The sequence below is a fragment of the Camelus dromedarius genome, chromosome 9, assembly GCF_036321535.1.
Source record: "Camelus dromedarius isolate mCamDro1 chromosome 9, mCamDro1.pat, whole genome shotgun sequence".
NCBI lineage: Eukaryota > Metazoa > Chordata > Mammalia > Artiodactyla > Camelidae > Camelus > Camelus dromedarius.
In genome coordinates, this window is record NC_087444.1 from 36,847,526 (window position 1) to 36,875,155 (window position 27,630).

General features: G+C 50.1%; 1 protein-coding gene across 14 annotated transcripts; it reads left to right on the forward strand.

Annotated features, from left to right (window-relative positions):
• The first annotated feature begins 7,408 nt into the window (after positions 1–7,408).
• On the forward strand, positions 7,409–27,309 carry ZDHHC1 (zinc finger DHHC-type containing 1). Of its 14 annotated transcripts, none has more exons than XM_031458253.2 (13): positions 7,411–7,692; positions 13,823–14,020; positions 14,247–14,293; positions 15,628–15,904; positions 20,343–20,518; positions 22,105–22,206; positions 22,611–22,735; positions 22,836–22,994; positions 23,244–23,356; positions 26,101–26,183; positions 26,417–26,510; positions 26,647–26,725; positions 26,835–27,309. In XM_031458253.2, the coding sequence occupies exons 2-13, from the start codon at positions 13,937–13,939 to the stop codon at positions 27,116–27,118; spliced, it is 1,623 nt and encodes a 540-aa protein (XP_031314113.1). In that variant the 5' UTR covers positions 7,411–7,692; positions 13,823–13,936; the 3' UTR covers positions 27,119–27,309. The 14 variants fall into 14 exon arrangements, 13 of the variants coding, with proteins under 13 accessions (XP_064345136.1, XP_031314113.1, XP_031314116.1 ...); XM_064489064.1 differs by having other exon boundaries at positions 7,412–7,692; positions 26,361–26,510; positions 26,835–27,065; XM_031458252.2 differs by having other exon boundaries at positions 7,683–7,776.
• The last annotated feature ends 321 nt before the right edge of the window (positions 27,310–27,630 follow it).

The window sequence follows — 27,630 nt, forward strand, 5'->3', positions numbered from 1 at the left end:
CTTAACTCCAAGCCCATGTGTCCAGCTGCCCCTGGATGCCTCTCTGGGACACCCATAGGCCCCTTACACTTGGCATGTCCAAAGATGGTTCTCATCATCTTCCCTAGTTCTGGCAGCCACCCCTTCCCCACCTCATCCTCAATCTTTATTCCACGCACTGGCCTCCAAGCCTCTTGCTCTGTCCCAAGCCCTGGGTTGTTTATAGAGGACTTACAATAGCCTTTTGTAGTAGGTACCATCATTACTATTTTACATTCAAGGAAACTGAGGCTTCCAGAGGCTAAGAAAATTGTTCAGGGTCTCAAACTCAGGTGTACCAGAGCCCAAAATCTGGGCTCTTGAGAACTGTGTTAATGTAGCGCTATGTTTGCCACACGTGGCCTCTTAGACTTCATTCTGAGGGCAAAGAAGAGCTGGTAATGGTCTTGAACAAATAAGACCCCTGTCTGGTTTGGGGATGGGAGAAGAGGGGAGGCTGGGAGTCCTGTTGGAGCATCCACATGAGGGACAAAAGCAGAGGTCTGTTTTGTATAAACTGAGCCCAGAATGCTTGTGGACATGCGAGGGCTGAGCCCAGAGGCAGCTGAGTGCCTGTGGTCTCCAGCACATCACTCATGTGACACAAAAGCCTGGGAGACTGCTGACTCCTGGGCATGAACTGAGTACCCCCTCCCTCTCATCTAGGCTGTGCACCTGGTAGTCAGGCCCCTCAGTTACCAGGGATGGGGGTGGGGAGATGCAGGAAGCCAAGAGTATCACTGATGTTTTCAAACTGGCTGGCACCCTCCTCTGAACTTCTTTTCTTTTGCCTCCAAGATTGAAGGCAGATATTTGGGGATTAGGGCCCTCGAGTTTGGAAAACACTTAGCAAATTTGCTCTGAAGGTTTTTCTTGACCAGCCCCAGGGGAAAGGCAAGCCCCAGCTGAAAACACTTGCTGGGAGAGCTTGGCTGACTCCAGGTGAAACTGGTCTTCTTGAGTCCTGCAATTTGGTTTTGAGTTATTCATAATCATTTGTCACATTTACTGTGTGCTTGCTGAATGCCAGTCCTTGTGTTCTGCCTGCTTGTACTTAATTTTATTTACTATCCTCATATCATCCCTATGAAGCAGGTGTTACCATTTTATACATAAGAAACAGACTCCGAGAGGTAAAGTGACATGCCCTAGGTAACTCAGCCTTCCAGACACTCTGCTCCTGACTAAGGCAGCACTGTCCCCTGGCCTTCAGCCTAGGAGGTTGGCAATACCTAGGCAAAGGACTATCAATCTTTTAAAATTTGCTTCTGGATTAGAATTAAGGCAAGTTGTTAAAACCAATACCAAAACTTGCTTCCTTACAGCTTCCATCACCCCGATTCAGACCTTTTCTTCGCAGAACAACTGCCAAGAAAAGATACAAAATTTAGTTGCTGTTGGCTGACTGATTTAATTTATTTGCATATACATAATTCAGCCCCGCCCCTCGTGGCTAATACACCCCCTGGGGAAGCTGTGGCTGCTTTCTGATTGCTGGTGGGGAGGCCTGTGTGTGTTGTTTTTTTAAATAAACTGAAACCAGATGGAGGAGGGGTGGGGGTTGTTCCCTGCCTTGCCTACAATTTTCTCCAGCGAATTCCTTGAAAAGCCAACCACCTATGAGTGGTGCCTATTCTCCTTGGAGGTCCCTCACCGCTGGTATGCAAATAGAGAGTGGAGCTGGGATTTCTAAAAATGAAAACAAAAAGAGGAGAAAGAAGCGTCTTGGCAAAAGGGCTTTCGGAAACAAGGAGTCATCTCCCGGTAGAGCCCCGGTTTTAAGTCTCCACTTACAGTGTCCTCACTCTCCTTCCTTCTCCCTTGAATTGGAGATTGAGCTGGGCTTGAGTCAGAATCACCTGGACCAACCACTTGGTGAAAATATGGATTCCAGACATCCTCCTACCCCGCAGCCCCCTTGCAGTGCTAACTGCTGGCGTGAGACCCCAGCTCTCAGGATGGGTTGATTTTTGAGTCAGTGGAGAGGGTTCTCCCCTGGAAGTGGCCCAGGTGCTCTTGCTTTCATCCTGGGAAGACCAGTTTCTCAAGGTGGTTATAGAAATATTTTTAACCGCCAGCCAGGTCTAAGGCTTTGTAATGCCCCTCAAGCACCTCATCAAGAGATTCCTTGTTCAGAGAGATAAGCAAGTATACTACCCACCGGTCACAGTGCCAGGAGGTTAACATATTTCTTTGGTGCGTGAATTAAGCACTGTCATGGTGAAGCATGACCTAGTCCCCAGGCAGGGGAGAACGCTTCTTTCCCAGTTCCGACCTTCATTCCTAGCTCAGAACTCTGTTCTTTTGGATTACAAGGCTTTTTAGATAATTGTGTCAGGTTACACAAGCTTTTGAGATATGAACACTCAAAGGAAATTCCTCTGGGAGCAGGCATGAAAGGTTCCAGCGTATAATTTGCTTTAAAGTATTCAAGGAAAAATTCAGGTGCCTCAGCCCTGTACATTTCTGAAATAAAGTAAGAACAGCCAACAACTTTGCACGCATGTACTATTCCCCATAGAAACGAGCAAGCAAAAAGATTTCATGCTGAATAGAAATACCCCTCCCCAGGGATCATGTGCAAGGCTAGGTGGAGGCCAGTTGCAAAGAGGGTGGCTTTGACCAGGCTGCCATGGAAATCCTTACCAGCGCAGGGTACCTTTTTATCCCCTTTCTGCATCTTAGGTAACACATGTGGTAAATACAAGCCTTCGGTTTTCCAAGAAACATAAAATAAAAACTGTATTACTGGCAGAGAAGCTTTAAAATCTTTGGTTCCTAGGACACTGAGGGTACATTTTCCACACACCATGATTTTTATTTCATTTGCCTCTGAGGGATGGCCCTGAATCAGCTCTGTTGCATAAGGTACTGTTTCCAAGCACCTTGTCCCCAACTGGAGACACAAAATAAGTTTTATCTAGGTCTGAGAGAGTTCTGAAAGGGTGACATCGTGTTCCAAGCTGCGCTGATTAGTCAACAGTGAAAGCTGCCAGAGTCTTCTCACCAACAAAGCTGAGATAATATTCTAAATAAATTTCTTAAAGCACAAAGTAGTCATAAAAGATGATTAACAAGGAAAAATTAATGGGAGGAAAATGTCTTAAATGTAGCAAATAAAAACAATCTTTACAAGTGACATGGGAAAAATAGATTTACTATTATGAAGGGATCATAATGTAGGAAAGTCAATTTTTACACCAAAAATAATTCAACAAGTATTATTTACTTTACAAAAGGCTTCACAAAAGAATTCCTATTAAGTAGTTTTATCCTTTCATTTGTTTGTCCCATTCTTTATTCATTCAACAAACATCTGTTGAATGATTACTGTGTTCCAGGCTCTGTGCTTAGGGAAGTGGTGGTGAGCTAAATAAATATTCCTCCCCTTGTGGTCTCTCCATCTGGCTGGAGAACAGCCCCTAATCAGATCACTATATAATTAGGAAGCCACTACTGATAGAAGGAACTAGAAAGCAGAGTCTCACAGTGCTGTGGGAGTGATGACTTCTATTCTGAGGGTCAGAAAAAGCTTTCCCGGAGGAAGTGATGTTCCAGGTAGCAACAGCATCACGTGCAAAGGTCCCTAGTTTAAGAGGGAGCCTCGTCCTTTGAGGAAAAGGAGGCTATCAGGCTGTAGAGATTAGCTGGAGCCAGGGGGCAAAGGAGGTCTTGGAGGCTGCAGTGAGGAGAAGGTTTTGATTCTAATTTCATAGTATATCAAAATACCAGTCCCTGAGGAGCAGGGAGAGTCACTGAAGGTTGTAGCAGGAAGTAAAATAATGTTTGACTTTTTTTTTTTTTTTCATTTTAAAGAGAGTCTCAAGCTGTGGGGATAATAGGCTGATGGGAGTGGGGAGCCCACAGTAGAAGCAGAAAGACCAGTCAGGAGGCTGCTGCATTTGCCAGGACAAGAGATGCTGCTGGCCATGGGGACAAGCCAAGTGGATGGGCTGACTCATCCAGGGCCCACTGGAAACGGTACTGTGACCCAGACTAAATGGACTCAGAGAGCAAGAGCTGTGGCTAACCAATCCCACCAGGCTAATTTGATAATTAAAATTTAATTCTCTTATTTAATGAAATGGGGAGCATCACTTCCTGGTAGAAAGACAAGTAGACTCTAGATTATATGTATCAATGTCCGCTACCAGTGGAACACTCTGTGTGCTTCATATGCAGGACCATGTTTTCAGACCTCATCATGGCCCTATGCAGTAACTATTGTTACTCCCACTTCACAAAGGAGTAAATTGAAACTTAGAGAGGTTAAGGAATTTGCCCAACTGGTGACTGGCAGAGCTGGGACTGAAACAGGTAACCACTGACATGCCCTGGGACAAGTGACAAGTCCCAGGAAGGCTGGGCATACATTAGCTCTAATTAAGGATAGGTTGCTGCATCCAGCCCAGGGTAAGATAAGCCACCCAGGAGTCTCTTCTGGCAACTAAGAGTCACGTAAGCTAGCCTGGAACCTTCTCACACTCATGTGCACAGGTTCTTTAAACCACAGTTGGGTTTTTTGTCCTCACAGCCTGGGCTGTTCACCCTGGGCAGACCTGCATTGCTGGTCAGGGGCAGCTGCTCTGGGCAGGAACAAGTCCTGCCTGAGGGGCCGACTTCTATCGCAGAAAAACGTGCCTCATGTTTTCATAGAAACTGGCCAGAGGGGGCAAGAGGGGCTGAAACTATAATCCAAGTAAACAGGACCCTGTAGAAAAAGGCCTAGGGGTGGGAGGGAATGCTTTGGGTTCCAGGAGATGTACAATCCTATCAGAGGACAGGGACAAGGAGGCGGACAGGAGCTTGCTGAGCTGGGCTTTGAAAGCCATACTTTGGCATTTCAATTGATCCTAAAGGCAAAAAGAAGCCCTGGAAGTATCTTAAACAGAAGGCTGATGAGGTGGTATTAGCAATGTGTGGCCTGATTCCTCAGTAGGTGATGCCCTGGGTAGTGTCAGGTTCTGGATTGGGAACCACACCACAATGACAGACTCAGAACACCATCAAACTGCCTGTGCTGTTAAGAAGCAGATTTGGCCAGAGGGAGTCTTCTTTTCAGACAGTTTGGCCTGCAGTCACTCAGACAGACATCTAAGGAATCTAAGCACTCATTTTTGTTTCAAATGAAACAGCTTTAATTGGTTAAATGCGTGTGTGCTTAGTCCTATTTGAAGCCCACTGTATTAGTTTCCTATTGCTGATACAACAAAGTGCTGCACATTCAGTGGCTTAAAATAATACAAATTTATTATGTTACAGTTCTGGCAGTCAGAAGTTTGAAATGGATCTCACTGGGCTAAAGTCAAAGTGTCAGCTGACTGGTTCCTTCTGGGGACTCTAGGGGTAAATCTGTTTCCTTGCTTTTTCCAGGTTCTACAGGACACCTTTTGGCTCATGGCTTCTTCCTCCATCTTCAAAGCCAGAATTATAATGTCTTCAAATCTCTCTGGCCTCTGCTTTCATCATCACATCTCCTCCCACTTTGCTCCTTATGACTCCCTCTTATAAAGGCCCTGTGATTACACTGAGCCCACCTAGATAATCCAGGATAATCTCCCACATCTCAAGGTCCTTATCATATCTGCAGGTTACACTTTGCCATGTTAAGGTAACATATTCATTGGTTCCAGAGACTGGGACACAGACATCTTTGGGAGGCCATTATTCAGACTATCACTCACTTTAACAAAGAGAAAGAATAAGCCTGGCATCTAGGAGGAGAACAGACTGGAGGGAGACAGGCTGATGTTAGGGAGAAAAGAGGCTTCTGCAGGGTCAGCAAGGAAGATGCTGGTGATCTGGGCTGGAGTGAAGCGGGAAGAACACGTTTCAGAGTAAGGATTGCATGATCTTGGGGACTGTCTGGGTTAAATGGGCAAGGACTAGGCAGAGACTGGGTAGGTAATGGTGCCCTTCAGAGGGCCTGAGGGGAGGAGCAGTTTTGTGGAAAGGACATATAGGGATATATAAATTCCCATGGGACATCTAAGAGAAGTAGCTGGGAGGAGAGTGGACGCAAGGTCTAGATGGCTGTGACTCTCAGATCCCTTCCCTCCCTGTCAGCATACACGGGCTTAACCTCCACCTTGATTTCTAGGTAACCATCTCTTTTTGACCCTGAGTTCTGTAATTCAGATAAGAGTTGAGCAATCATCTTGTATTTCTGAGTAGTATTGATATTTATTCTATATTGAGTTTGAGTTTATCAGTCCTGGAAACAAGAATTTGTATGGTAGAGAGATTAAGTCACTTGCATAGATGAGATTGGGCGTGTTCAGGGTGGTATGGCCGTAGACTTAAGTCACTTGCATAGGACTCATAGTTGGCATGTGATAGAGCAGGAGTTTCTCTGTTGCTTTTGTTGTATGGTTGTGGCTGATACCTTTTTGAGATAGGGATGTTTTCTGTCCAGCCCATTCTGAGCAGGTAGCCAGCCAACTTCTCACCTTTTCAGGGCCTTAGATATATGGATAGGTCAGCTGGTAGAAGACAAAGCTTATTCTTGTTTTGGGGGAAGGGCTGAGCTCATGGGAGGGTCCATCCTGAGTGTTCCCAAGAAGAAGCAAAGAGGGGGCTTTCAGGGAAGCCAGGTCCAGCAGGGAGGTCCCCCAGGCAGGGAAAGGGAAGACACTCCACACACCCTGGAACAGAGGAAGCAGGCACCTGTTTCCTGGCAGCCCTGGAGCAGCAGGCATGGCCCCACAAAGCCCAAATATAAGAGTACCATGGATGGGACAATGGTTGTGGCCTCAGTACCAGAGAGGGCCCATGACCAGAGAGTGCTTCTCAAACTGTCTACTGTTGCAGGAGATCCTGAGCCCTGGGAATAACCTGGGTAAAGAGGAGCCTAGTGGAGACCAAGACTGAATTTCTCACCAGCCTGGAAGATGGGAGCTCCCAGTAGGATTTATGCTTTATTTAAAGGAAATAAAGAAAGGAGATATTTTGTGTTCTTACAGTTCACACTTTAAATTATAGGGCACCTGAATATTTATTTGTATATTTATTTGTCTAGATCTGCCTTCCCCTTAGCCTGTAATCTCCCTGAAGGGCAGGGATTTCGTGGGTGTTCCCCGTGGTACGTCCAGTGCCCAGCACATACTCATTTAAGTGTGTGGGCTAACTGGGGGTCTACCTGAGAGCGGTGGGCTCATTGGAGAAACTGGAGCACGTCTGGGACAAATTAGTATTTCCAGAAGACAAGCTGTGCATTGAGGGTGGGGGAAGTGGGTTTTCTAGGAGAAAGGTTGGAAAGAAACGTGAACCTGGCGGGCTAGGGCTGAGGGGGGGTCCTTGGCGAGCCCCGCCCGGAGCCGGGGTGCCAGCGCGACGTGACGCAGCGCGGTTTGGCCGCTGTGGGGCGCCGTAGCCCGCGTCGTTGCCAGGGGAACGGGCCGAGCGCCGGACGAGGCCCAGCCCGCCTCGGCCTGGCCCCGCGATACAGCCAGCCAGCTACAGCCGGAGCTGGAGAACTTGCGAATCCAACCTCTGCCGCGCGGCCCGGTATGGGGCCGCGCTCCAGGGCACGCCTCCACCCTGTCCCAGGGACCGTCTCCGCTGCGAGGGTCTGAAGAGCCTCCGTCCTGGGGAAGGGTGGACGGCCAGGAGCGGTGACTGAACCGCTGAGTGACCTTGGCAGGGCCTATCTGGCTCCACCGCCACGACGCGCAGGTGAGGAGCCCCCGCCGCAGTTGTCTCCTCGAAGCCTGACCTGAACCGCTGGGACAGAGCTTCTGCCGCCCAGCCAAACTCCAGGTACCGGACAGAGCGCCAGACTTCCGTCTAGCATTCATCAGGCGCACAGACCTGCATTGAGCGCCTACTGTGTGCTAGGCTGTTTGCCAGGCGCAGGGCCACAGAGAGCCACGGGGGGCTCCAATGAGGACGCGGCTGGTTTCCAGAACCCACAGTGTAAAGAGAGGCGGGGCAGGGGTTGGGGTGCGGGAAGCAGGCGCCAGATGGATGACTAAAGTGCTTTCGGGCCGGGTTAAATGCTCTCGTGATGAAATGGAGGGAGGTGGTCAGGGAGAGTCTGCTCTAACATGTGACTTTAAAGCCAAGACCTGAAGGTTGAAAAGGAGCCAGCATTGTGATCAGGGTAAGGGTCATTCTCGAAGAGACAAAAGCAAATACAAAGGTCTGGAGGCAGCAGGTACAGGGGAGCAGAAAGGATGAGGGAAACCTTGAAGGAGGTGGTGGGGGTTTCAACTTTATCCTAGCAGCAGGAGGAAACCACTGAGGAGTTTTGATGACTTTGAAGTTTTGAAAAGCTCACCTCACTCTGGCTGTTGTGAGCAGTGTGGTTGTGACAGGGCACACCAGGAAGTCAGCTGAGGGCCATCCTAGTTCTGCCAGTCTAGCTGTGCCTCTTACAACTTAGTCTCTCTGAGCCTCAGTGTTCTCATCTGTGAAAGGGGCATATTGTTCTGTATGTTGTTTATGAGAAAGAAAATGAGGGGCCAACCACATCTGAGACCAATGACTAGAGAGTTCTATGAGAACAATTTGAAATGATAGGACCTACTCAGAGAATTGTGAGGGTTTAATAAGTGAATTTCATCTAAGTATTTAAAGCAATGCCTGGCACAGAATAAGTGCCCTTTAAATGCTAATGATGGTCATTATTATCATTGAAACATTGTAGGGGAGCAAAGATTGGGGCTTGGATTAAGGTGATGGTAGCAGAGACAGTAAGAAGTTTCTGGCTTAATTTCCTTTCCTGAAGGAGAGCTGTATTCAGAGGTGGGTGAGGGGTGGTCCCTGTTTTTGTGGAACTGGTGGTTCACTGTGGGAGACAGGTTTGTAAACAGATAATCACCATAAGATGCAATAAAAGCAACACTGGTACTTAATTAGCCAGGGTTTTTTTTTCTTTTGTTTTTCTTACTTTGTTCTGTCACAACTTTGTTCTTAATGACTGTTTCTTGGTGGGTGTTCCTCAAGGCTTGCTCCTATGATCATGGGAGTTGGTTTCCTGGTTAAAATCAACAACTTTTGCCTCTACTCATTGGCTTTGTTTCAGCTCCCTCCTCTTGTCCTCTTTCCTTGGCTTAACTTGAATCCTAAACAGTTTGCATTGGTTGCTTCAGGAGGAGAATGGCACAGAAAATGTTTGCAGACCATGTCAATTCAGGAATGACTGAGGTTTCAAGCTTTTCCTGCCCTAGCATCAGACTTCTGCATGTTGTTGATGTGAAGAATCCAGCCACATCTGTGACCAACAACTTGGAGAGGTTTATGAGAATGGCTTGAAGCTCCAATTTATTTTCTCGGAATTGTGATGTGCATCTCTTAGTCAAACTGTAGCCACTCCCCAGAATTTTAAGGCCAGCGACTTCTCTGGCACTTGTGGGGAATTCTGATAAAGTACTTGCCCCTTAAAAGTTCTTTTATAAATGACGTTTTACGCTGTAAAACAGTATGCACCATGCAGCATTTTGTTTCCACACCCCCTTTATGTGGCTAAATAAGGCATATGTTAAATCAGTGAAAATGGGTTTAAAAGCAGATCCTGGGGAAAAAACGGAAAACTTGTTTCAAAATACCTGTAGAATCACTCACACAGCAACCATACATCTTCTAGCAAAAAGAAAAGATGGTTGAGAGTGAAACCTTCCTTCCCTTTGGGTTCTGGAGTCACAAGAGCTGAGCTGAACTTCAGCTGAGGACTGGAACAAGGTCCTGCCCAGCGGCTCCTGTGTTGTGCTGCCTGGTTGTCTGATGCCAGCTTTGATGAAACCCCCAACAGCTCATAGGGAGCTCTTCAGCTGAACAACTCAGAATTGCTTTTGAGAGTGAGAAAGCATTGAACTAAAACTGAGTGCTCTTTTGTTGCATGGTAGGATTTCTTTGTCTGGCACAGTACAGGGCTCTGGATCATATGAGCACATTTGGTCCACATGGCAGCCCAATGGGTCAAGGAGGGTAAGAGATGACATCCTCAATTATTTATTTGACCTAGTTTTTTTTTTTTTTCAAAAGCAGTACGTGTACATGGTTAAAAAAAAAAAAAAAGATTCCAGATAGCACCAAGGAGTACATAGTAAAGGCAAATCTCTCTCACCCCCAACCACTAGATCTCCATCTCAGAGGCTGCCTTCTTTGCTTCCTTGCATTTCTTTCCAGAGAGACTCTGTGCATATAGAAACATAAATGTCTATCCATCCCCCTTTGTTTTTACACACTCGTAGGGTACACTACAACAGTCCCATGTCTTGCTTTTCTGCTTAACTGTGTATCAAAAGCTACTTCATCCCTCATTGGTTTTTTTTTTTTTTTTTTTGAGTAAAGGTAGATTTATTTAGAGAGATACATAGGCTGTTTCAGAAGGCAAAAGAAAGGTCACGAGGTGTGGGGGTTGAGTACTCAGGTTAAAGAAGTAGATACACACTCCATAGACAGAGTGCGGGCTGTCTCCAAAGATGAAGGGAGCAAGAGAGGCAGCCCCTCATTGTTTTTTATGTTGTATGGCATTACAATATGTGGATGTTCATATATTTGTTTATATTGGTTTTTTGTCCTTTATTATTACAAACAAGACTGCAATGAAACTTTGTGCACTTTATGAGCATATGTATAAGATAAATAAATACCTAGAAATGGAATGTCTGGGCCCAAGGGTATATGTGTTCTGAAGTTTGGTAGACATTGCCAAATTGCCTTCCAGCTAACTTTTTTGAAAAATAAATAAAGGAGAGATCCAAAGAGGTGGCCTTGTGAAATTTGCCCACCGTGTTCCTCAATCTGTGAGCAGCAATGCAGGGACTGGAACCAGGTTCTGTCTCCAGCCCTAGCCCATTTCCCTGGCTCCAACCTGTCTCTCCCCAGTGGTAGCGCAGATCCCCAGGCCCTTAAAACCCTCACATCAGCCCTGTCACCTCTCTTCTGACCCTTTCACTCTACCCTCCCAGTTCTGTGGCCTCCCCCAACAAACCCTCTTTAGTAATTAAGTTCATTCTTTCCTAAAATCCTCAGACATCTTGCAGGAATGCAGGGATGCCCACAGCCTCTCCAGGGCTAGTACTTTTCATGTCAGTCTAGTTCTTTTGACAGTGCCATTCACAAATCTCAGAATAACATTCCTAAATATTTCTTTGGTGGGAGCAGAAGTGGGCAAGAGGGAAATGGATCAGTCATGTAACTGTTCTACAGCTCATAATGAGAACTTATTCAACACAACATAATGAGGTAAGATTTTCCTCGCTTAAATTAGGCATATAAATTAAGGTAGCCTAACCTTAGTTTGAAAATGCAGCTTTTAGCAAGTGAATGTTAACATAGATTATTGTCATTCCAGCAATGGCCTTCACCTTGTTGGGACATGGGGGTGGGGGGCCTGCACAGCCCCTTCAGCCTGCCTCAGAAGCCAGGTGGGGCTTTGACTTACCAAAGCAGCAGCTACCTTTGGCCATAACACTCCATGCGACCTCTTCACTCTTGTCTTCCCTTGGTCTTCGTAAGTTTAACTCTGTGGTTTGTTCTGCAGCAAAATAATGTACTTGAAGAACCTTTTATCAAAATCCACCTACCTCTCAGCCCACCAAAGATGCAGTGGGGGCATTAGGTGTGCAGGAAGGAGCTTGTGGGCTTGACCTCTGCCTCCCAACCAACTCCTCCCAAGGCCAGCCTGCTGTGGCATCACCTCTCCCCGAGCCATTTCCCTTCTTGCTCATGCCCTCCTTTCCACTGTGACTAGAAATCTTTCTAAAACATCCATCACCTTTATGTCATTTTCCCTGCTCTAAACTTCCTGTGACTCCCTGTGGCTCTTTCAACGGTGCCTAAGTTTACCGACCTGGCTTCCTAGGATCACCTTGTTACCAAACCAAAGTCAAGTCTGCTTGCCCAATGCTCAGCAAAGCCAATCTACTGACACTGAGCTGTGGTGAAGAAAAGTACAGTGTTTATTGCAGGGTACCAAGCAAGGGAGTGGGAAATAAGCCTCTGATCCACTCTAACTTGGTCTTTGAGTTATGGGCTTTTTTTTTTTTTTAAGGGGAAGAACAGTGAGGCTGAGATTAATCATTATTTTGTGACGTTTTTGTTATGCTTTGTAATCATAGTTTTTGGTGTCAGAATGTCTCTGATTTATGACTCTCTGGCCAGGTGGTCCATGGCTTAGGGATCTGTTAGCTCATCTTGCTTGGGAGAAACAACCTGAGTTTGTATGTTAATGATAAAATCTATAGTCGCAATTTTACTACATTAATGATGCTATCAGCAACAGCAGTTTTAGTCAGCTGACTTTGGTTGTTTAGTGTTCAGTTAGCACAGGATTGCGGTCAGAGGGGACAAGAAAGCGGATAGAGTTTTGGATAGATTAATCATAATTTTGGTAAGGGAACTCAGTCTTAGGGGGACTCAGTTTCCACCGGGGATCTGACCCTGTAGCTCCCCGGGGCTCATCTCTTTCTCCCTGGACCTTGCTCTCTAACCCCAAAACCATCTACCCTGTGTTCTGTCACACTGAATGGATCGCCCTTGCAAGGCTGCTTAAATACCCATTCATCCACTGCCCTGATATCTGTCTAGGTCTGTCTGGGTTCCCACATAGCAAGACCTTGAGGGCAGGAACCTGGTCTCATCTGTGTTTGCATCTTTAGTGCACACAGGGGGCTAGGCCCCAATAAGCACTGACTGGGCCAAGGTGAGTACACAAGCTGGCTGAGTTGTCTGGGAGCAGAACCATGCATCCTTCAATCTAGTCTCCTAGGGAAGTGCTGAGAGAAGAGGGGCAGCCAGAGAAGTTCCATCTATGCTTGAGGCCCCATCTTGAATTCTCTCCTTCCTCCCAGCCCTTTTAATAAAAAATTTGGGGGCCAAAAGAATTTGTGGCAGCCAACTCTGCAATGGAAAATTTATCAGTTAAGAGTTGGTTGGCCCAGGCTTTTGGTGCAGGTGGCATGCCTCCTGGCCAGCTTGGCTATCTAGTCTGGAGTGCTGCCGCTGCTGCAAGGGACCTAGACCCAGTGGCACCATCCCTTCATCCACGGTTCATACAAGTGGTACCTCTCTGGGCCAAGGGTGCTGTGGTTTGGAATCAGAACCACCCTTCAGGCTGTTTGTGGTAGGCCCCTGGCCTTAGATGGCGACTCCTCTTGCCTCAGATATCAGGGTTAGTGCAGCAGCACTGGGGGTGCCTGTGGCCACTGCCAGCCCATTCCAGCAGCAGGGACATGTCAGCCATGTGCCTCTGCTTCTTTCTTTAGAAACTACCTCAAGGTGGGTAGGATGTGTGAGGATGGCAAAAATAAAACTAGAACTTAGGGATCCCAATTAATGGGTTCCCTTCGAAGGAATTGCCTTGTTGATGGTGTCACTGAAGAATCTGTGTGCAAACCACAGGTGGTTCTGAACAGAACCACCCAGCTCCGTATTCACAGAGCTTGACTTGATGACCTTTGTTTCCAAAAGCAAGGTCAAAGATCTGCTGCTTCTGGGGACATTCAAAATAAAGTGATGCCAGCTTTTTAAAAATCACTTTTGTCATTTTTGACCAAAGCTGAGAAGGTTAGGATGACAATCCAGTGGCCCAGCTCTTATGACAGTGTGTTCCCTGGGGCTACTGACTAAGAAAGCAACTTCAACCAACCCCATCACTTTGGGTATAAACCTCATAAAATCTCATAGAATGTCAGACGCAGTAACCACCTCAGTTTGAAAAGATGAGGCCACCCCAGAGGGCTATTTTAAGGGTAATCATAATGTCTACCACTTAGAAAGCATTTGTGTCAAGGCTTTACCTACAGTGCTGTTGATCTATGCATAGTCCTAAATAGGCATCCCTACCCCTGTTTTTCAGATGAAACTCAGGCCACTCAGCGAGCAAGTGCAGAACTAGGACTTGAACCTAGATCTGATTTCTCCAAAGCTGGGACTCTTCACCTTCCACTGCTTTTTACTGAAGACAAAGCAAATGACCAAAGGATTCCAGGGGAGTCCCTGGGAAAAAACTAGGGTCACTCCATTTAGCTTTGAGATTAGGCTACAGATACGCCAGGTTTGGTTTACAGGAGGCTCTGGGTCTCGGGTGGGATGAAGGGCAGAGTGGCTGAATGCGAATGTCTGGCAGTGAGGGTGATAGCCAGTGGCAGGGGGATCTGGGGGTGGTGGGTATGGGTGCTTGGTGGCTGTGCAGACTGAAGGCAGGGCAAAATGGGCCAGATGGCTTTGGGTGGATCAGGATTCCATACCATTTACTGTGCCCACATTTCCTTTTATTTCAGATGTTTTCAAGTCAGCAGACATTTACTGAGCACCTACTATGTACAAGGTATGTTCTGGGTACTTGGGGGAGGGAATATGGGGAACAGAGGTGAATGAATTACAGTACCTTTGCTGCCCTTAGGGGAAGCTGGCACAATAGGAGGAAGGACATGGAGATGGCAAAGTGTTCCAAATGGCAAAGTGACTTGCTCAATAGAAACTGAGCGCAAAGGCCCCCTGACCTACTTCGGGCATCAGGGAAGGCTTCCTGGATGAGGTGATGCTTGCTTGGATTCTGAAGTTCAAGTTACATTTTGTTGAGTTGAGAAGTGAGGAAGGTGTTCCAGGAAGATGTGCTGAGGGGAGTCTGCCATACCTCTTGTCTTAGACTCCCTAGCCCATAGGCATGGGCTCCTGAAAGGAGAGTCCCAGCTGCCAGGGCTTTGCCCCTGCTCCTGACTTTCCCATCAAGACCTTCAAGTTGGCCTGTCTACCCAGGTAGGGCACTGCCTGCCCAAGCTCTGGTCCCACCTCAGGCCCAGAAGATACCAAGGATTGGGCTCTTTTTCCTGTTCTGATAGGCCCACCTTGCCTGCCCTGCATGTAACTTTGACCACCAGGTCAGCTCTTGGGCTGAGGATGGTGAGATGGGGGTGGAGTAGTGCTGCCATCTGGTGGTTTGGCTCTGAAGGCAGGTCTTTCCCTGAGCTCCCTCAGTTGAGTCCAAGGCATCAGTGCACCTTTCTGTTCTTACTGCACCAGGCTCAGCTTTACTTAGAGAAACATGGTCATTTCCGCTGCTAGAATCACAGTCCTCCCCCTTTCTCTTGTATGCTGGCTTCTCCCCAGCCAAGAGGCCCAGGCAGCTCATCTGAGGCACAGGGGAGATGGTACAGGGTCCCCTAGTCCTTAAAGGGATTATGTGCTTGCTGAAGGGCAGAGGCCAGATCCCTCTTCTGAGCACCCCCATTCCCTGTTTTCCTTGCATTGGGGCCTCAGGACAGAGGTGACTAATCCTAACAGAATCAGTGTGTGTTCTCATCACTCTGGCCCCAGCCTGATATTATTACCAGATGAGAACATGTCTTACTGAGTTTAACTTTGATGGCTGTGGAGACAGAGTGCTTTGAGTAATAGGCAGTCAGTCACACTGTGTCCTGAATAAACCCTAGACCCTCCTACCTTGTCCTGGCTAGGGCTAGGGCTCGGGCCAGAGCTCACTCTGGGGCTTTGAGACCAGCACTCTGCTGCTATCCATCCTCACTGCAGGCTTCCTCATGCTAGGGCCTTGGATTCCCCTGCAGAGTAGCTGGGAGATGGCTTCACATCCCAGTCTGCTCCCCCCTTGCTGAAACCTGGCTGTAGGCATGAGGCTCTGGGCTCCAGCCCAGGCCTCCTCAGGCTAATGCTCTCTCTACTCTTTCTCCCTCTGGAGATGAACATCTGCAACAAGCCCTCCAACAAGACAGCCCCCGAGAAGAGTGTGTGGACAGCATCTGCGCAGGCCAGCAGACCCTCCCCAGAGCTGCAGGGCCAACGGTCCCGCCGGAATGGGTGGAGCTGGCCCCCTCACCCGCTCCAGATTGTGGCCTGGCTGCTGTACCTCTTCTTTGCTGTGATTGGCTTTGGGGTCCTCGTTCCCCTCCTGCCTCACCACTGGGTGCCTGCTGGCTATGCTGTATCCTTGGGAAAGTGTGGGACTGGTACATGGAAGAGTGGGGGCAAAGGATGGAGAGACATGGGAGAGATCTGAAGCTGGGCTCCAAAGACTCAGAGTGCAGAGCCCTGTCTCTGCCCTGGGCAGGGGGGGACCACCTGCCTACCTGCCTGGCCTCCAACTTCCATCTGATCCATCTGCCTGATGGGGTGAGGGAACAGACCTAACAAACCTTGGAGCATTGAAAGCCCCCACACAGATGGGAACCTCATCAACTTAGGTACCACAAGAGCAATTACAGAAGAGAACTTTAAAGTTCTCTTTAAACTAATAGTGTACATTGCTCAACAAGGGATAAAATAGAGTAATTGGTCCATTTATGAAATAGTTTTTCACTTTTTGAAAATAATCGTGGTAGAATTCCTTTACATAGTACGTTTACTGGTACATTTAAAATGTGATTTTATTTAGAGAGGTTATTATGCTGTACCCAAGACTGTTTAGGAGCTCATTGATTTTATAAATCAGACCCTTTAAGGGTAAGGTTGAATTGACAAGAGGAGGGATAAAGATGCCCTGGAGGTTCCTGGGAACAGTGACAAATATGAACATGCCTGAGCCCACTGGTATGACTGCCCCAGCCCTGGCCATAACCCCCAGGAACAGAGGACATGGCTGCAAGGCTGGGAGATTGGGGTATAGCGTGTGGCCATGTGCCCCTGTCCAGAGGGTGCCCATGAGAATGTACCCTGGCATGTATGCTTCATGGAGATGATTCCTTGGACTAGGGTGAGCTAAAGGAATTAGCATGGATGAATTTGAAAGACTCAGGCTTAGAGCCAGCTCCTGAGCTTGGTCCCAACTCAACCTTTTCAGGGCTGCACAAGGCTGAGCAGCTTCTCCCAGCTTACCACACCTTAGCCTCCTCTTCTGTCTGACAGGAAGAGTCCTACCTGCTTCCCAAGGTGGGGACAAGGAGCACACAAGGAAGTGTGTGTGAGCACCAGAATATATGAGCCATGAATGTGAGCATGCTCTCTTGGGAAACTGTAAAGCCCTAGGCTGGTGGGTGACAAAGGTAGGTGGGTGGAGAAAGACTCTAGAGAAGGTTGTCGGCCTCAGACACCAGCAATGTCATTGGGGAATGTCCTGTTTCACTAGGGCCCAGGGCCTAGTCATCAACTCTGTAAATTAAAACTAGAGTTTCTCTGAGGTGACCAACAGGGCTTAGTCAGTGCTATTAAGTAGAATGCTTCATGGAACATTCCTTCCATGGTCCTGAATGGGTATACCACTCACTCAGGACTACCTGGGTTTCTGCCATTGGGGTACCTGGGAAGCCAGATTAATAACTACGTGGTTTAGAGTGAGTAGAATCAGAGAAAATGACAGTAAACAAGTGTAACTAGCATTTATTGAGCACTTATATATGCCAGGTTCTGTGCCAATCCCTACATGCATGATCTCATTCTGTCCTCATAATAATCTGTAAGGAAGGTGTTCAACTCACTTTACTAAAAGAAATTGGGGTCCAGAGAGATTAAATGACTTCCTGAGGTCACACAGTTGGTATCAAATGAGGACAGAAGGGCTGTTCAGGCAGCCAGACTCTGAGGCAGTGGGATGGTTTGAGGGTTTTGTCCTCTCCACATTCATTGCTTTGGGCTATGCTGGAGGCTCACAGAATCACCCGGTTGGACACTGCTATTTCCAGGCCTGAATGGTTCTCTGTCCTCCCATTAAAGTCACCTTCCTTTTGTAGGCTCCCTCAGGGGCCCCTGGGGAATGAGGTAGGGTAATGGTATATACTAAGGACTCACCTTGGGCCTAGAACTGGCCTGGGCCCTAGGGTTGCAAAGATGAGTAAAATAGGGCCCCAGCTCTGGGGTGCTCAGCTTCCAACTGGAGGAAAGCCTTGTAGATTGTAGATCATCATGTAGTAAGTAAGGGGGTAGGAGCTCATATAGCAGACTGTAGGTGCAGGAGGGGGGCCGTCTAGACCAACATCACCATGAGCCCAGATGCACACCTGCTGCTCTGCGTTCCCCTCCTCCCTCCTCCTGGCCTCTCTAGGTACTCTTGGTTCCACCACTTTCCTTCATCGCCTATACCGAGTCAGTCGTCAAGTCCTGTTGATTTTATCTCTTAAAAAGCTATTGAATTTTCCCTCTTTTCTCCCCACTGCCATGTGCCTCTCTTACCTAGATGACCATTTCATTTCCAAACAGGTCTCCCCATGCACACTGTCACTCCAGCCAGCCCATCTGTGTCCCTGCAGCCAGAGTGCCCTTTCAAAAACAAATATGATAAAGTTACTCCCTAGCTTAACACCTTCTAATGGCTTCTTCCTGCTTTAAGTTTTAAGATCCTCAAGGTGCTGCACATTCTGGACTCTGCCCATCTCCCCAGCATCTTCTTACATTATTTCCTCTGTTGTTCTCTGTTGCAACAACACTGGTCTCTGCGTGGAAACCCCTATTCTCACTTCTCTCTCTCTCCACCCCACTACCCAGTTAAGTCAGAAGTCAAGAAATAGCAGCCTATGGGCTAGTTTAGTCCATAGGTTTTTTTTTTTTTTTAATTGAGGGATAATGAACACACACAATGGACATATTTTAAGTGTTCTTTCAGCAGGTACATTTTAAAAATTATTTCCTTGTCAATATTTAAAAAATGAGAGGCCTCACTTATACAGACACAAATGTGCACAAATCCAGATTTTGAAAAGCCAGAATTTGGTGACATGGGCCCTCTTTCTTGCATGGCAGCAATGAGCTGATCTGGAACCACACATCAGCTACCCCCTAGTTAGGACTCTGCTTGCTCCCAGTACCCAGCCAGGCCTCCTTTCCTCTTTATATTACCTGCCAGATCCCTGTTATCTGTTCCTCTCCACGTTTTAGCTGAGACAATACTTCCTCAGGGAAGCTTTCCAGATCCCTTCAGACTAGATGAGGTCATCCAGTTACAAACTCACACAGTCCCAAGAACTCTCGTCATTGCAATCAACCCACTATTTGATTAACATCTGTGTTTCCCACCAGACTGTAGGCTCCTTGGAGCTAGGGACCAAGTCTGTCTTGCTCCTGCCATATTCCTCAGTCCTGCCATAGAGAAAAACCTCAGTAAACAGTTGAATGAGTGAACCAGGGGGCTGGGGGAGGGAGAAGTGTTGGAACAGCAGGAAACTAAATGTTCGCCCACATTCAGTGTGTCTGAAGAGAGGCTGAAGTGGTGATGAGTAGCAGTTGGTGATACCAGAGAGGTTTGAGAGGAGCCAGAGCTAAAGGGGCCTTGGCACTTAGCTCAAGAGTAAACTTTAGCTTGAGAGCCATTGAGAGTCACTGCAGGAGTTTAAGCAGTTGAGGCCTTAGGTTTAAGCTTTTCAGAGCTCACTTCGGGACCAGGTGAAGGGTAGACTTAAGGGGACCCAGACAGGAGGGGAAGAGTCAGGAAACTATGGAATAACCCAGGTCAGAGGTGGAGACTTGACCATGGCCAAGGCTGTAGGGATAGAAACTTGTAGTGGGCCACGGTATTGTCTCTTTCAGCTCTGGTACAGCACACTAAGGTGGAGACTGGCTCATGTAGCATGTAGGGAAATTTGGCTGCTGGGAGGAGGAGGAAAGGAGAAAAGGAGGTTGGACAGCTAATGGATGGAGGATGAATGATGGGGGGATAATGACTACTTGGCTAGCAAGAGGATGGATGGATGGATGGATAGATAGATGGAGGGTGGATGGCTGCCTGGGTGGAATCTATTAGTGAATTTTTATACATTCAGACTTTGTAGCAAGTTGTCAGCATACCTGTCTCTAGCATTTGGTCCAATTGCTGAGCAGATTGATCCTGGAAGATCTGTGTTTTAGCTCCAGGAATTAGCCATGCTGCCCCTGGCCAGCCCCTGAACATGTTAGGCCATCCCCAAACATTCAGCCTCAGAGCTCCAAGTACCTGGTTTTAGGTTGTGGAGGTGGTGGGTATATGAGGCCCTGTCTGCAAGTGATTCTCCAGTTGGCCTAACTGCTGAGAGAGGATGGCTGATTCCTTCTCAAAGCTGACTTCCTGTGAAAGCAAGATAAACAAGCTTAGAACTTATACTTTGGGTCCTTCAACCTTAGAGGATGGTCTCATTTTACCATTTAGAATCTGAAACCTGGTAGGGCCAGCCAGGGCTTTCCCTGGGCCTGGAACAGTGAGGCCAGGTCCCTGCGGTTAGGCCCCTCGGTAGCAGCAGGCAGTGCTGGGTTGTGAGCTCCATTACCAGATGACCCCTCTCCTCTTCCACCTGGGGCACAGGTATGCTAGAGAGGTCTGACAGGGAGGCTCTTGGGGGACAGGCAGAGAGTCTCTGCACTAGGGAGTTGCATGGAGATAGTGATCAGTTCTCTGGCTACAGGAAGCAGGGGTGGGACTCTTAGAAAAAAGTATGACGTGAATCTTTAACCTTCTGGGCCAGTGCATGGGCACCATCTTTGCTGGCCACCTCGTGGTGCACCTGACTGCTGTTTCCATCGATCCAGCAGATGCCAACGTGCGGGACAAGAGTTATGCAGGGCCCCTGCCCATCTTCAACCGCAGCCAACATGCACATGTCATTGAAGACCTGCACTGCAACTTGTGTGACGTGGATGTGTAAGTGCATGTGGACTGGGTGTGTGTGGACTGGGCAGATGAGTGCCCCCAGGGAACTGCCAGCAGGAGCTCAAGGCAGACAGGAGTATGCCCAGGCTTTACAGTCATCCTGAAGCCTCATAACCCTCGTGTTTCACACAGTCAGGAATCTTGATGGAGTGACAGAAAATTGGGTGAAGGAGGTGAGGAGAAGGTGATTGGAAACAGAAGATGAGGAGTAGCATTTCCAACAGTTAAAGTAGGAAACATTTTGCACTGCCACAAACACTTCTAATGACTAATTCTGCCAGTAACCCCACCCCTCTTCTCTCACAATCATTCCCAGCTAGGGGTGGGGAGGGGAGCTAACACTTGAGTACTTACCTTGCGCTAAGTGCTTATGAACAATCACCCTGTAGGATGGGCAATATATTTCTCAGTTCACAGAGGAGGAAGAGCCCAATGCTCAGAAAGGCTGAGCAGCTTGAGGTTGATCATACGGCTGTTGGGCAGCAGAGCCAGATTCACAACCCAGCCTGCCTAGCCCCAGATTTGATACTGTTATCCTTGTTTATGCATGAGGAATCTGAGGCCCAGAGAGGCCAAGTGACTTGCTCCAGATCACACTGCTAGTAGGTAGAGGAGTCAGAATGCCTCCCTAGAGCATCTCAGTCTCCCAACCCCAGGTAGGGGATCAGGGATGGGGGTATGGTTCAAGGCCAGCTCCACACTTCTAATCTAAGACCCAAGCAGCCTGTGGAAGGGGCTCTGTCCATAGAACAGAGAAAGAGCCAATGACACTCAGATGCTGAGGACTTTGGCATCAGACCATCCTTTCCTTCACTAGACACAGTGCATTGTTCCTCAGTGTATGCTCTGGCAGTTGCTGCCTATTCCAGGGCTCCGTTCTGTTCTAGGGGAGAAGGTTGCATCTTACTCGTCCACTCCTTTGGGCTTTATTGGTCCCTTCCTGGGGCAGGGGGACTCACTTGCATTCCTAATGTGGCCTTATCTCATCTGACCCCCTGCAGTGAACTGCCAACTGCTCACCCAGATGTCAGTTTGCTTCTCTTCCTTTGGCTCCCTTTAGATTAGCCCAGAGTTCTCTGGAAGATTGCGAAGAAAATCCCCATAGTCTGGTAGAGAAACAGAGACTCAAAAAATGTAGATATCAGGAAGAGCAACGCAGGCCCTGCACTGAACAGCCTTGCCCTCTTCTCCCTGGCCCCACATCTGCATTGTCTCCTGGCTGGGCGCAGGAGTCCTTACTTAGAAAGGAAACCCGATTTTCATTTCACATCACCATCACCCAGGTGCGCAGTCCCAGACTGGGACAGTATAATGCCCCCTTACTCGTCCTGCCGCCGCGGGTACACTCCCCCTCTCCGCCGCCACTTCCCTGCCTCTCCGCCACTTCAGATGCGCTACCTCCTCTGGTGCCCCGACGCACAGTACAGCCCGCCAGAGGGCGTGCGCGCTTCCCAGTAGATGCGCTCCGCTGCCGGCATAGGCGCGGATGGGTAACTCGCTCCAGCACCCTCCGAGCCAGGCCAGGCAGCAAAGAGCTGTATGAGCCCGCAACCGCGCTGTGCCTCCTCCCACCGCAGGAGCGCTCGTTCCAAGCACTGCAGCGCCTGCAACAAGTGCGTGTGCGGCTTTGACCACCACTGCAAGTGGCTCAATAACTGCGTGGGCGAGAGGAACTACCGGTGAGAGCTGGCCCCGGCCACAAAAGTGCCTGGGGATGCATGTCTGAATGTACGAGTCTTGAACCTGCATATGGGGCAGGGCAAGGATAGTGGTACTTGGGGGACCTTACGCTGATGTGTGTTAATGTGTGCTGGTCTGAGGGTGATGCTCCTGATGGCCGCTGCCTGGGACACTGAGGGTGGGTAGGTTTGGTTCTTTCTCTTGCTGGCCCAGGGAAAGGTGGGGAGCCTGTTGGGGGTGTCTGCTCACTATAATCTTTGCCCTAAGTCTTTAGCTTCCTGAGGAGTTGGGGCTCTGGGGTCAGAGGCCCGGCTCCCCATCCCAACCACGGGCCCTTCTGAGCTCTGGGTCCTTACCCTGCTGGAGCACCTGGGTGCTAACAGCTGCCCATGGCTGGGCCCAGGCTTTTTCTACACAGTGTGGCATCTGCTTTACTGGGTGTCCTGCTCCTCGTGCTGGTGGCCACTTATGTCTTTGTGGAGTTCTTTGTCAACCCCATGCGGCTGCGTACCAACCGCCACTTTGAAGGTCAGTGTGGGCTCTAGACCCACTCCCACCCCACAACCCTGGGCCTGTTCTGGTCACTAGTCACAGACCTGGCTGAGCACAGTCTGTCCGTGCCTTGCAGTCCTGAAGAATCACACAGATGTGTGGTTTGTGTTCCTGCCTGCTGCCCCTGTGGAGACCCAGGCTCCTGCCATCTTGGCTCTGGCTGCCCTACTCATCCTTCTGGGCCTGCTCTCCACAGCTCTGCTCGGCCACCTGCTCTGCTTCCACTTTTATCTCAGTAAGTGCCCTCCACTCCTGCCCCACATACACACCCACACCTGACTTATAGTAAGGTACCTACTTGGGCTGTAGAGCCCTGAAACTGTGCCCCTTCTCAGTGCTCGCTCTCTAATGGTAACCTGGTCTTACTCCATGGCTTAGCGTATATGGGGATAATGGTTTCAGCCTGTGACTGTATACCCTCCCTTACCTTCTGAACCTCAGGGTTCCTTTTCCGTTGCACTGAGCCTTCTCTTCACCCCCTCAGTGTGGCACAAACTCACCACCTATGAGTACATCGTGCAGCATCGTCCACCACAGGAGGCAAAGGGGGCCCACAGGGAGCTCGAATCATGTCCCCCCAAGATGCGGCCCATTCAGGTATAGAAGTAGCCCAGAGGGCTGAGGGAGTGAAAGATGGGGCCCAAGTGTGGGAGGGTTGATGGGCTGTGAGTAGCCAATAACAAGACAGGGCAGAGGGAAGCAAGCCTGAAACAGCAGCTGGGGTAGGGGATGGTGGAGGCAGCAAGGGTGAGGTCCTGTACTAAGCACGTGCCTGCTTGCTCAAGTGTGGGCACAGCCAGAGGGAGCCCTGCATTTCTCTGACCCTATGTATGCACCTGTCCAGGCTCCAAGCATGTGCTGGAGGGTGCAGAATGTGGGAGCCTAGAAGCAGGCAGGTTGGGACTGAAGGAAAAAAAAAGGGAGAGACTAGTGACTGGGTCACCAGGATGGAACCATCAGTTCTCTCTGTCTGTGATCCTGCACCCTTATACCCATTACCCTACTTAAGTCTTGAAACAGTCCATAAGGCAGGTAATGCTACCATACCCATTGTTGCAGGTGAACATACTGAGGCCAAGAAAGGTTAAACAAGCTGGGTCTAGGAAGAATTAAGGTCCCTGCACTCTGGAGCAGCAATCCTCCAGCCCGGGCTTGGGCTTGGCCAGCCCAGCTGCTGACCAGCCTATCCCTATTCCCATGCCCCTTGGCTTCCTGAGGTCAGCAGCTGGGGGTGGAGGCGGTCCACTCCTTGGAGCCTCCAGGGACTGGGAAGGCAGGAGGCCCAGGCAGGCCTTGTTGGGAATGCTGAGTTCTGGATCCTAAGTCCTCATGGCAACTGGACACAAACACAGACTGGTGGACAGATTGGGGAGGACTTGGGACCCCGCCTCTCCTGTTCTTCTTGCCATGGGTGGGCCAGGCTGCCAGACCTGGGCAGGCCTAGGGGAATGCTGGCTGTTGGTAGAGACCCCCTGCCACATCACTGTGTACCTGCCATGGTGCTGTGCACTGAACTTGGGCAAACATAGTGGCAGCCATCCTGGGAGTGGGCATCATCCCTATCCCCACTTCACAGAGGAGACAGGCTCTAAGAAGTAGGCAGGAGACTTTCTCAAGCTTCAGAGTTGAGGCAGGGCCAGATGTGCTGGCAGCAGGGACATTTAGTATCTGTAAATGACCTGAGGGAGACCTCCCCAGGGGAAAAGTGGTGTGCTTGTCCCATTGTACAAAGGAGGGCTGAGGCTGAGAGGTGCCATGTTACCATTAAGGAATGTGCAAATTTTGAAGGTCTCTGAGGGAGGATTGTAGGGACAGCTGTGATGAGGGGAGAGGGGTTTGAATGGAGACACTCTCGTGACACCTTCAAACTCCCTCAGTTGGCTAGGGCCTGGCTCCTGTCCCATTTTGGCCTTTCAGGCTTCTGAGATCACCCTCTACTGCTGCCCTCCCCTCTACCCTTCCCCCTAGAACCTAGGACCACCAGGGTAGGCTTTGCCCCTCTCTCTTGGGCCCTGGAGGGGTGCTAAGTCCACACTAGCAAAGAGGAAGAATTTGGGGGAAGGATTCCTTTGCTGTCCCAGACTGGCCTTTGACCCCTTCTTTCCCAGGACTCTTCTGCTCAGGCTGGCACCCTCACACTCCTCCCGAAAGGGCCGGCCTGGGCAGATGCTGGGCACAGAGCTTGCCCTGGGCTTCGCTTCATTCTCTGCATCTGTGCAGCCAGCTGGTGACCAACTGGGCTCTGTACCCCAAATCTGCCAGGGCCACCCCAGAGGGAGCCTCCCCACCCCCACCCTGAGCAGGAATGTGGGAGGAGCCCCACTTAGGAGCCGTTGCCCCCAAACATAGGCTTGTTTTAGAGACGGTTTTGCTGTTACAGTGTCATCTCCACATTAGTCAGGATGCCTGGGTCTCCATGGAAACAACTGCTGAGCAGGCGACAGCTGTCTTGGTGCCATGACCTCCCGCCTGATGGGGGCGGGGCCTCGATGCCATGGCTCCACCCTGCACCCTCTGCAAGGCTCCCTTCCCAGGTTATTTTTCCTGGGTTTTGTTTTCTCACCTGCAGTCCTCTTGGGCGTAGCTGGGCTGCTTGCTGTGTGCTGGGATGCAAGCCTAGGTCACTTCTACCTCCTGGCTTCAGCCCCCTTCACTTTCAGAAGTTGGGTCTGCCACTCCCACAGTCCCTGTGAAGATCAGCAACTAAACAAGACAGAGAACTGGCCCATAAGCTGTGGCACTGTTTTTTCCACCACCTACTGCCTTCCCTTTCTGGGTAGGAGTTGGGGAGACTGTTCATCCCTCCAGCCCTGCCAGCAGCTAAGATTCTGGCACTCAGCTCCTGGGGAGCCATGGATCCCTGAATGCAGCGTCACACCCCTGGGTGCACACCTGGGTATGTGAACTGCTCAGTCTCCCAACTAGGGAAAAAGTAGGTTTAGACACTGGAGCCCTGGGAGGAGCCAGGAGCAGCAGAGGATCTCTCTGAGTCCTTTTTGTCATCCCCTACCCCCACCCCTTGGGCAGAACAGCTCTAGATTGTGTGCATTGGATCCATGAGGTTGGAGGCTTCCTGGAGGAGGTGGAGTTTGACTAAATGAAGTGAGAAAAACGGTGGGATGGGGTAAGGTACAGAAACAGCTGTTTTAAGCCTCATTCTGCATTGGGGCTTTCCCAGCATAGCTGGGAAGCCAGAGGACAGCCCTAGACCTCTGTGCACAGACCCCCCACAGAGGCCAGTGAGGGGGTGTTGTGTCCAGGACCACCAGGTGGGCTCAGGACCCAGAAGGCCCTGGACCCACACTTGGCCTCCCAGCCTCCCTCACCCCCACCTTCCCCAGGAGATGGAGTTCTACATGCGGACCTTCAGCCATGTGCGCCCAGAGCCCCCTGGCCAGGCCAGGCCTGCCACAGTGAATGTCAAGTGAGTGCGACCTGGGCATGTGCCACCTCACATCTCCCATTGGCATGGCAGGGCCATCTGAGGTTGGAGAAAGGGGTTAGGCCAAGGCACAGGTCTTGGTCTAGCCCAGTGTGGCATTGGACAGATAAAAGCTCCTTTCCAGCTAGGAAGGGAGGCTTATTTTAGGACCTCCAACAGGGAAGGATTTGAAGGAACAACAGCATCCAGTGCTAATCCTCCCACTTCCCCCTCAGTCCCTCCCGGTTCCTTGCCACCCGCAGCCAAATGGAGCCTCCACTGCCCTCCTCCCCAGAGACTCTTGCTCTGCACCCCCCGATCCGACCCCAGGTAGGGGGTACTGTGCTGGGCCCCATGCTCAGGTGGAAGGGGATGGGAAAGAAGCCTCTACCCTGCTCCACTCCTCTGCTTCCTTTGGTGATGTGAGGTCTGGGGAAGGGGTACTCAGGCTTCTCTCTGTCTGCAGAAAAAGAGGAAGCGGCTTATGTATAAGGTGCCGACCTCTGGGACCTTGGACCGGGAGCACCCGTTGCCCAGGCTACCGGGTGAGCGCCCCTTCCTGGCCGGACCCTGCTTAGGGAGCTCAAGGGAAGGAAAGAAAGGCCCGCAGAGAGTCTTAAGGCCCTAGTCTTACGTTCTTTTCCAACCCTGCAGGGCCCCGGACCCTGGGCCGCCGCTCCAGCTCGTCCTCGGATTCTGCGGGCACCAGCCCTAAACACGCCGCTGGGCCTGCAGGCACCTACCACTCGGCGTCAGCCGAGTCCATGGACGAGATTCCAGTGGCTCAGACACGCCTAGGCAGTGCCGCTCTGGCCGTCCCCGTGGGCAGGGGCCGAGAGCCCGGGCTGGCGTTGCAGGCGCGTGCGCCTGCCGTTTTCGTGAGCCCGAGCAGCGGCGAGCCCGGGGCGCCGGGCGGCCCGGTGGCGGGTTTGGCTTAGCTGGGCTGAGAAGCGGGAGGGCGGAGGAGGAGCGGCGGGCCCGACTCTCTATGCAACACGCCCACCCCCGCCGCACCAAATGCACTTTAGGGTCCCCTTTGGCCCGCGGGATCGGCCCCTCACCCCGACGACTCAGCAATACCTGCCCCACCAGCCATGATGCTCCAATAAACTTTTATGCTTTTTGCGGATTTAGTGCATAGTTTCTTAATGGCAAGGGCCACGGGCCCTCCTAGAGCCGGACCATTGCCGGTCAGCCTAGGGGCAGAGGGTGAGGTGGGTCCTCTCCGTACACTGTCATAGGGAGGAGATACACAAGGACCTGAGGTGCTCAAGTGCGGGGTTTCTGGTTGGGAAAGGTCTTGGAAGGCTGCCTGGAGGAGGTTATTTTTCTTGAAGATAAGGTTTGCACTTGGAGAGAGGAGGGGAAGCAGCTTTGGGGCTCCAGAGGCAGCAGCAGGAGCACGGACTGCAAGGTTAACACGAGTAGGGTGGGAATAACCGAGGACGCG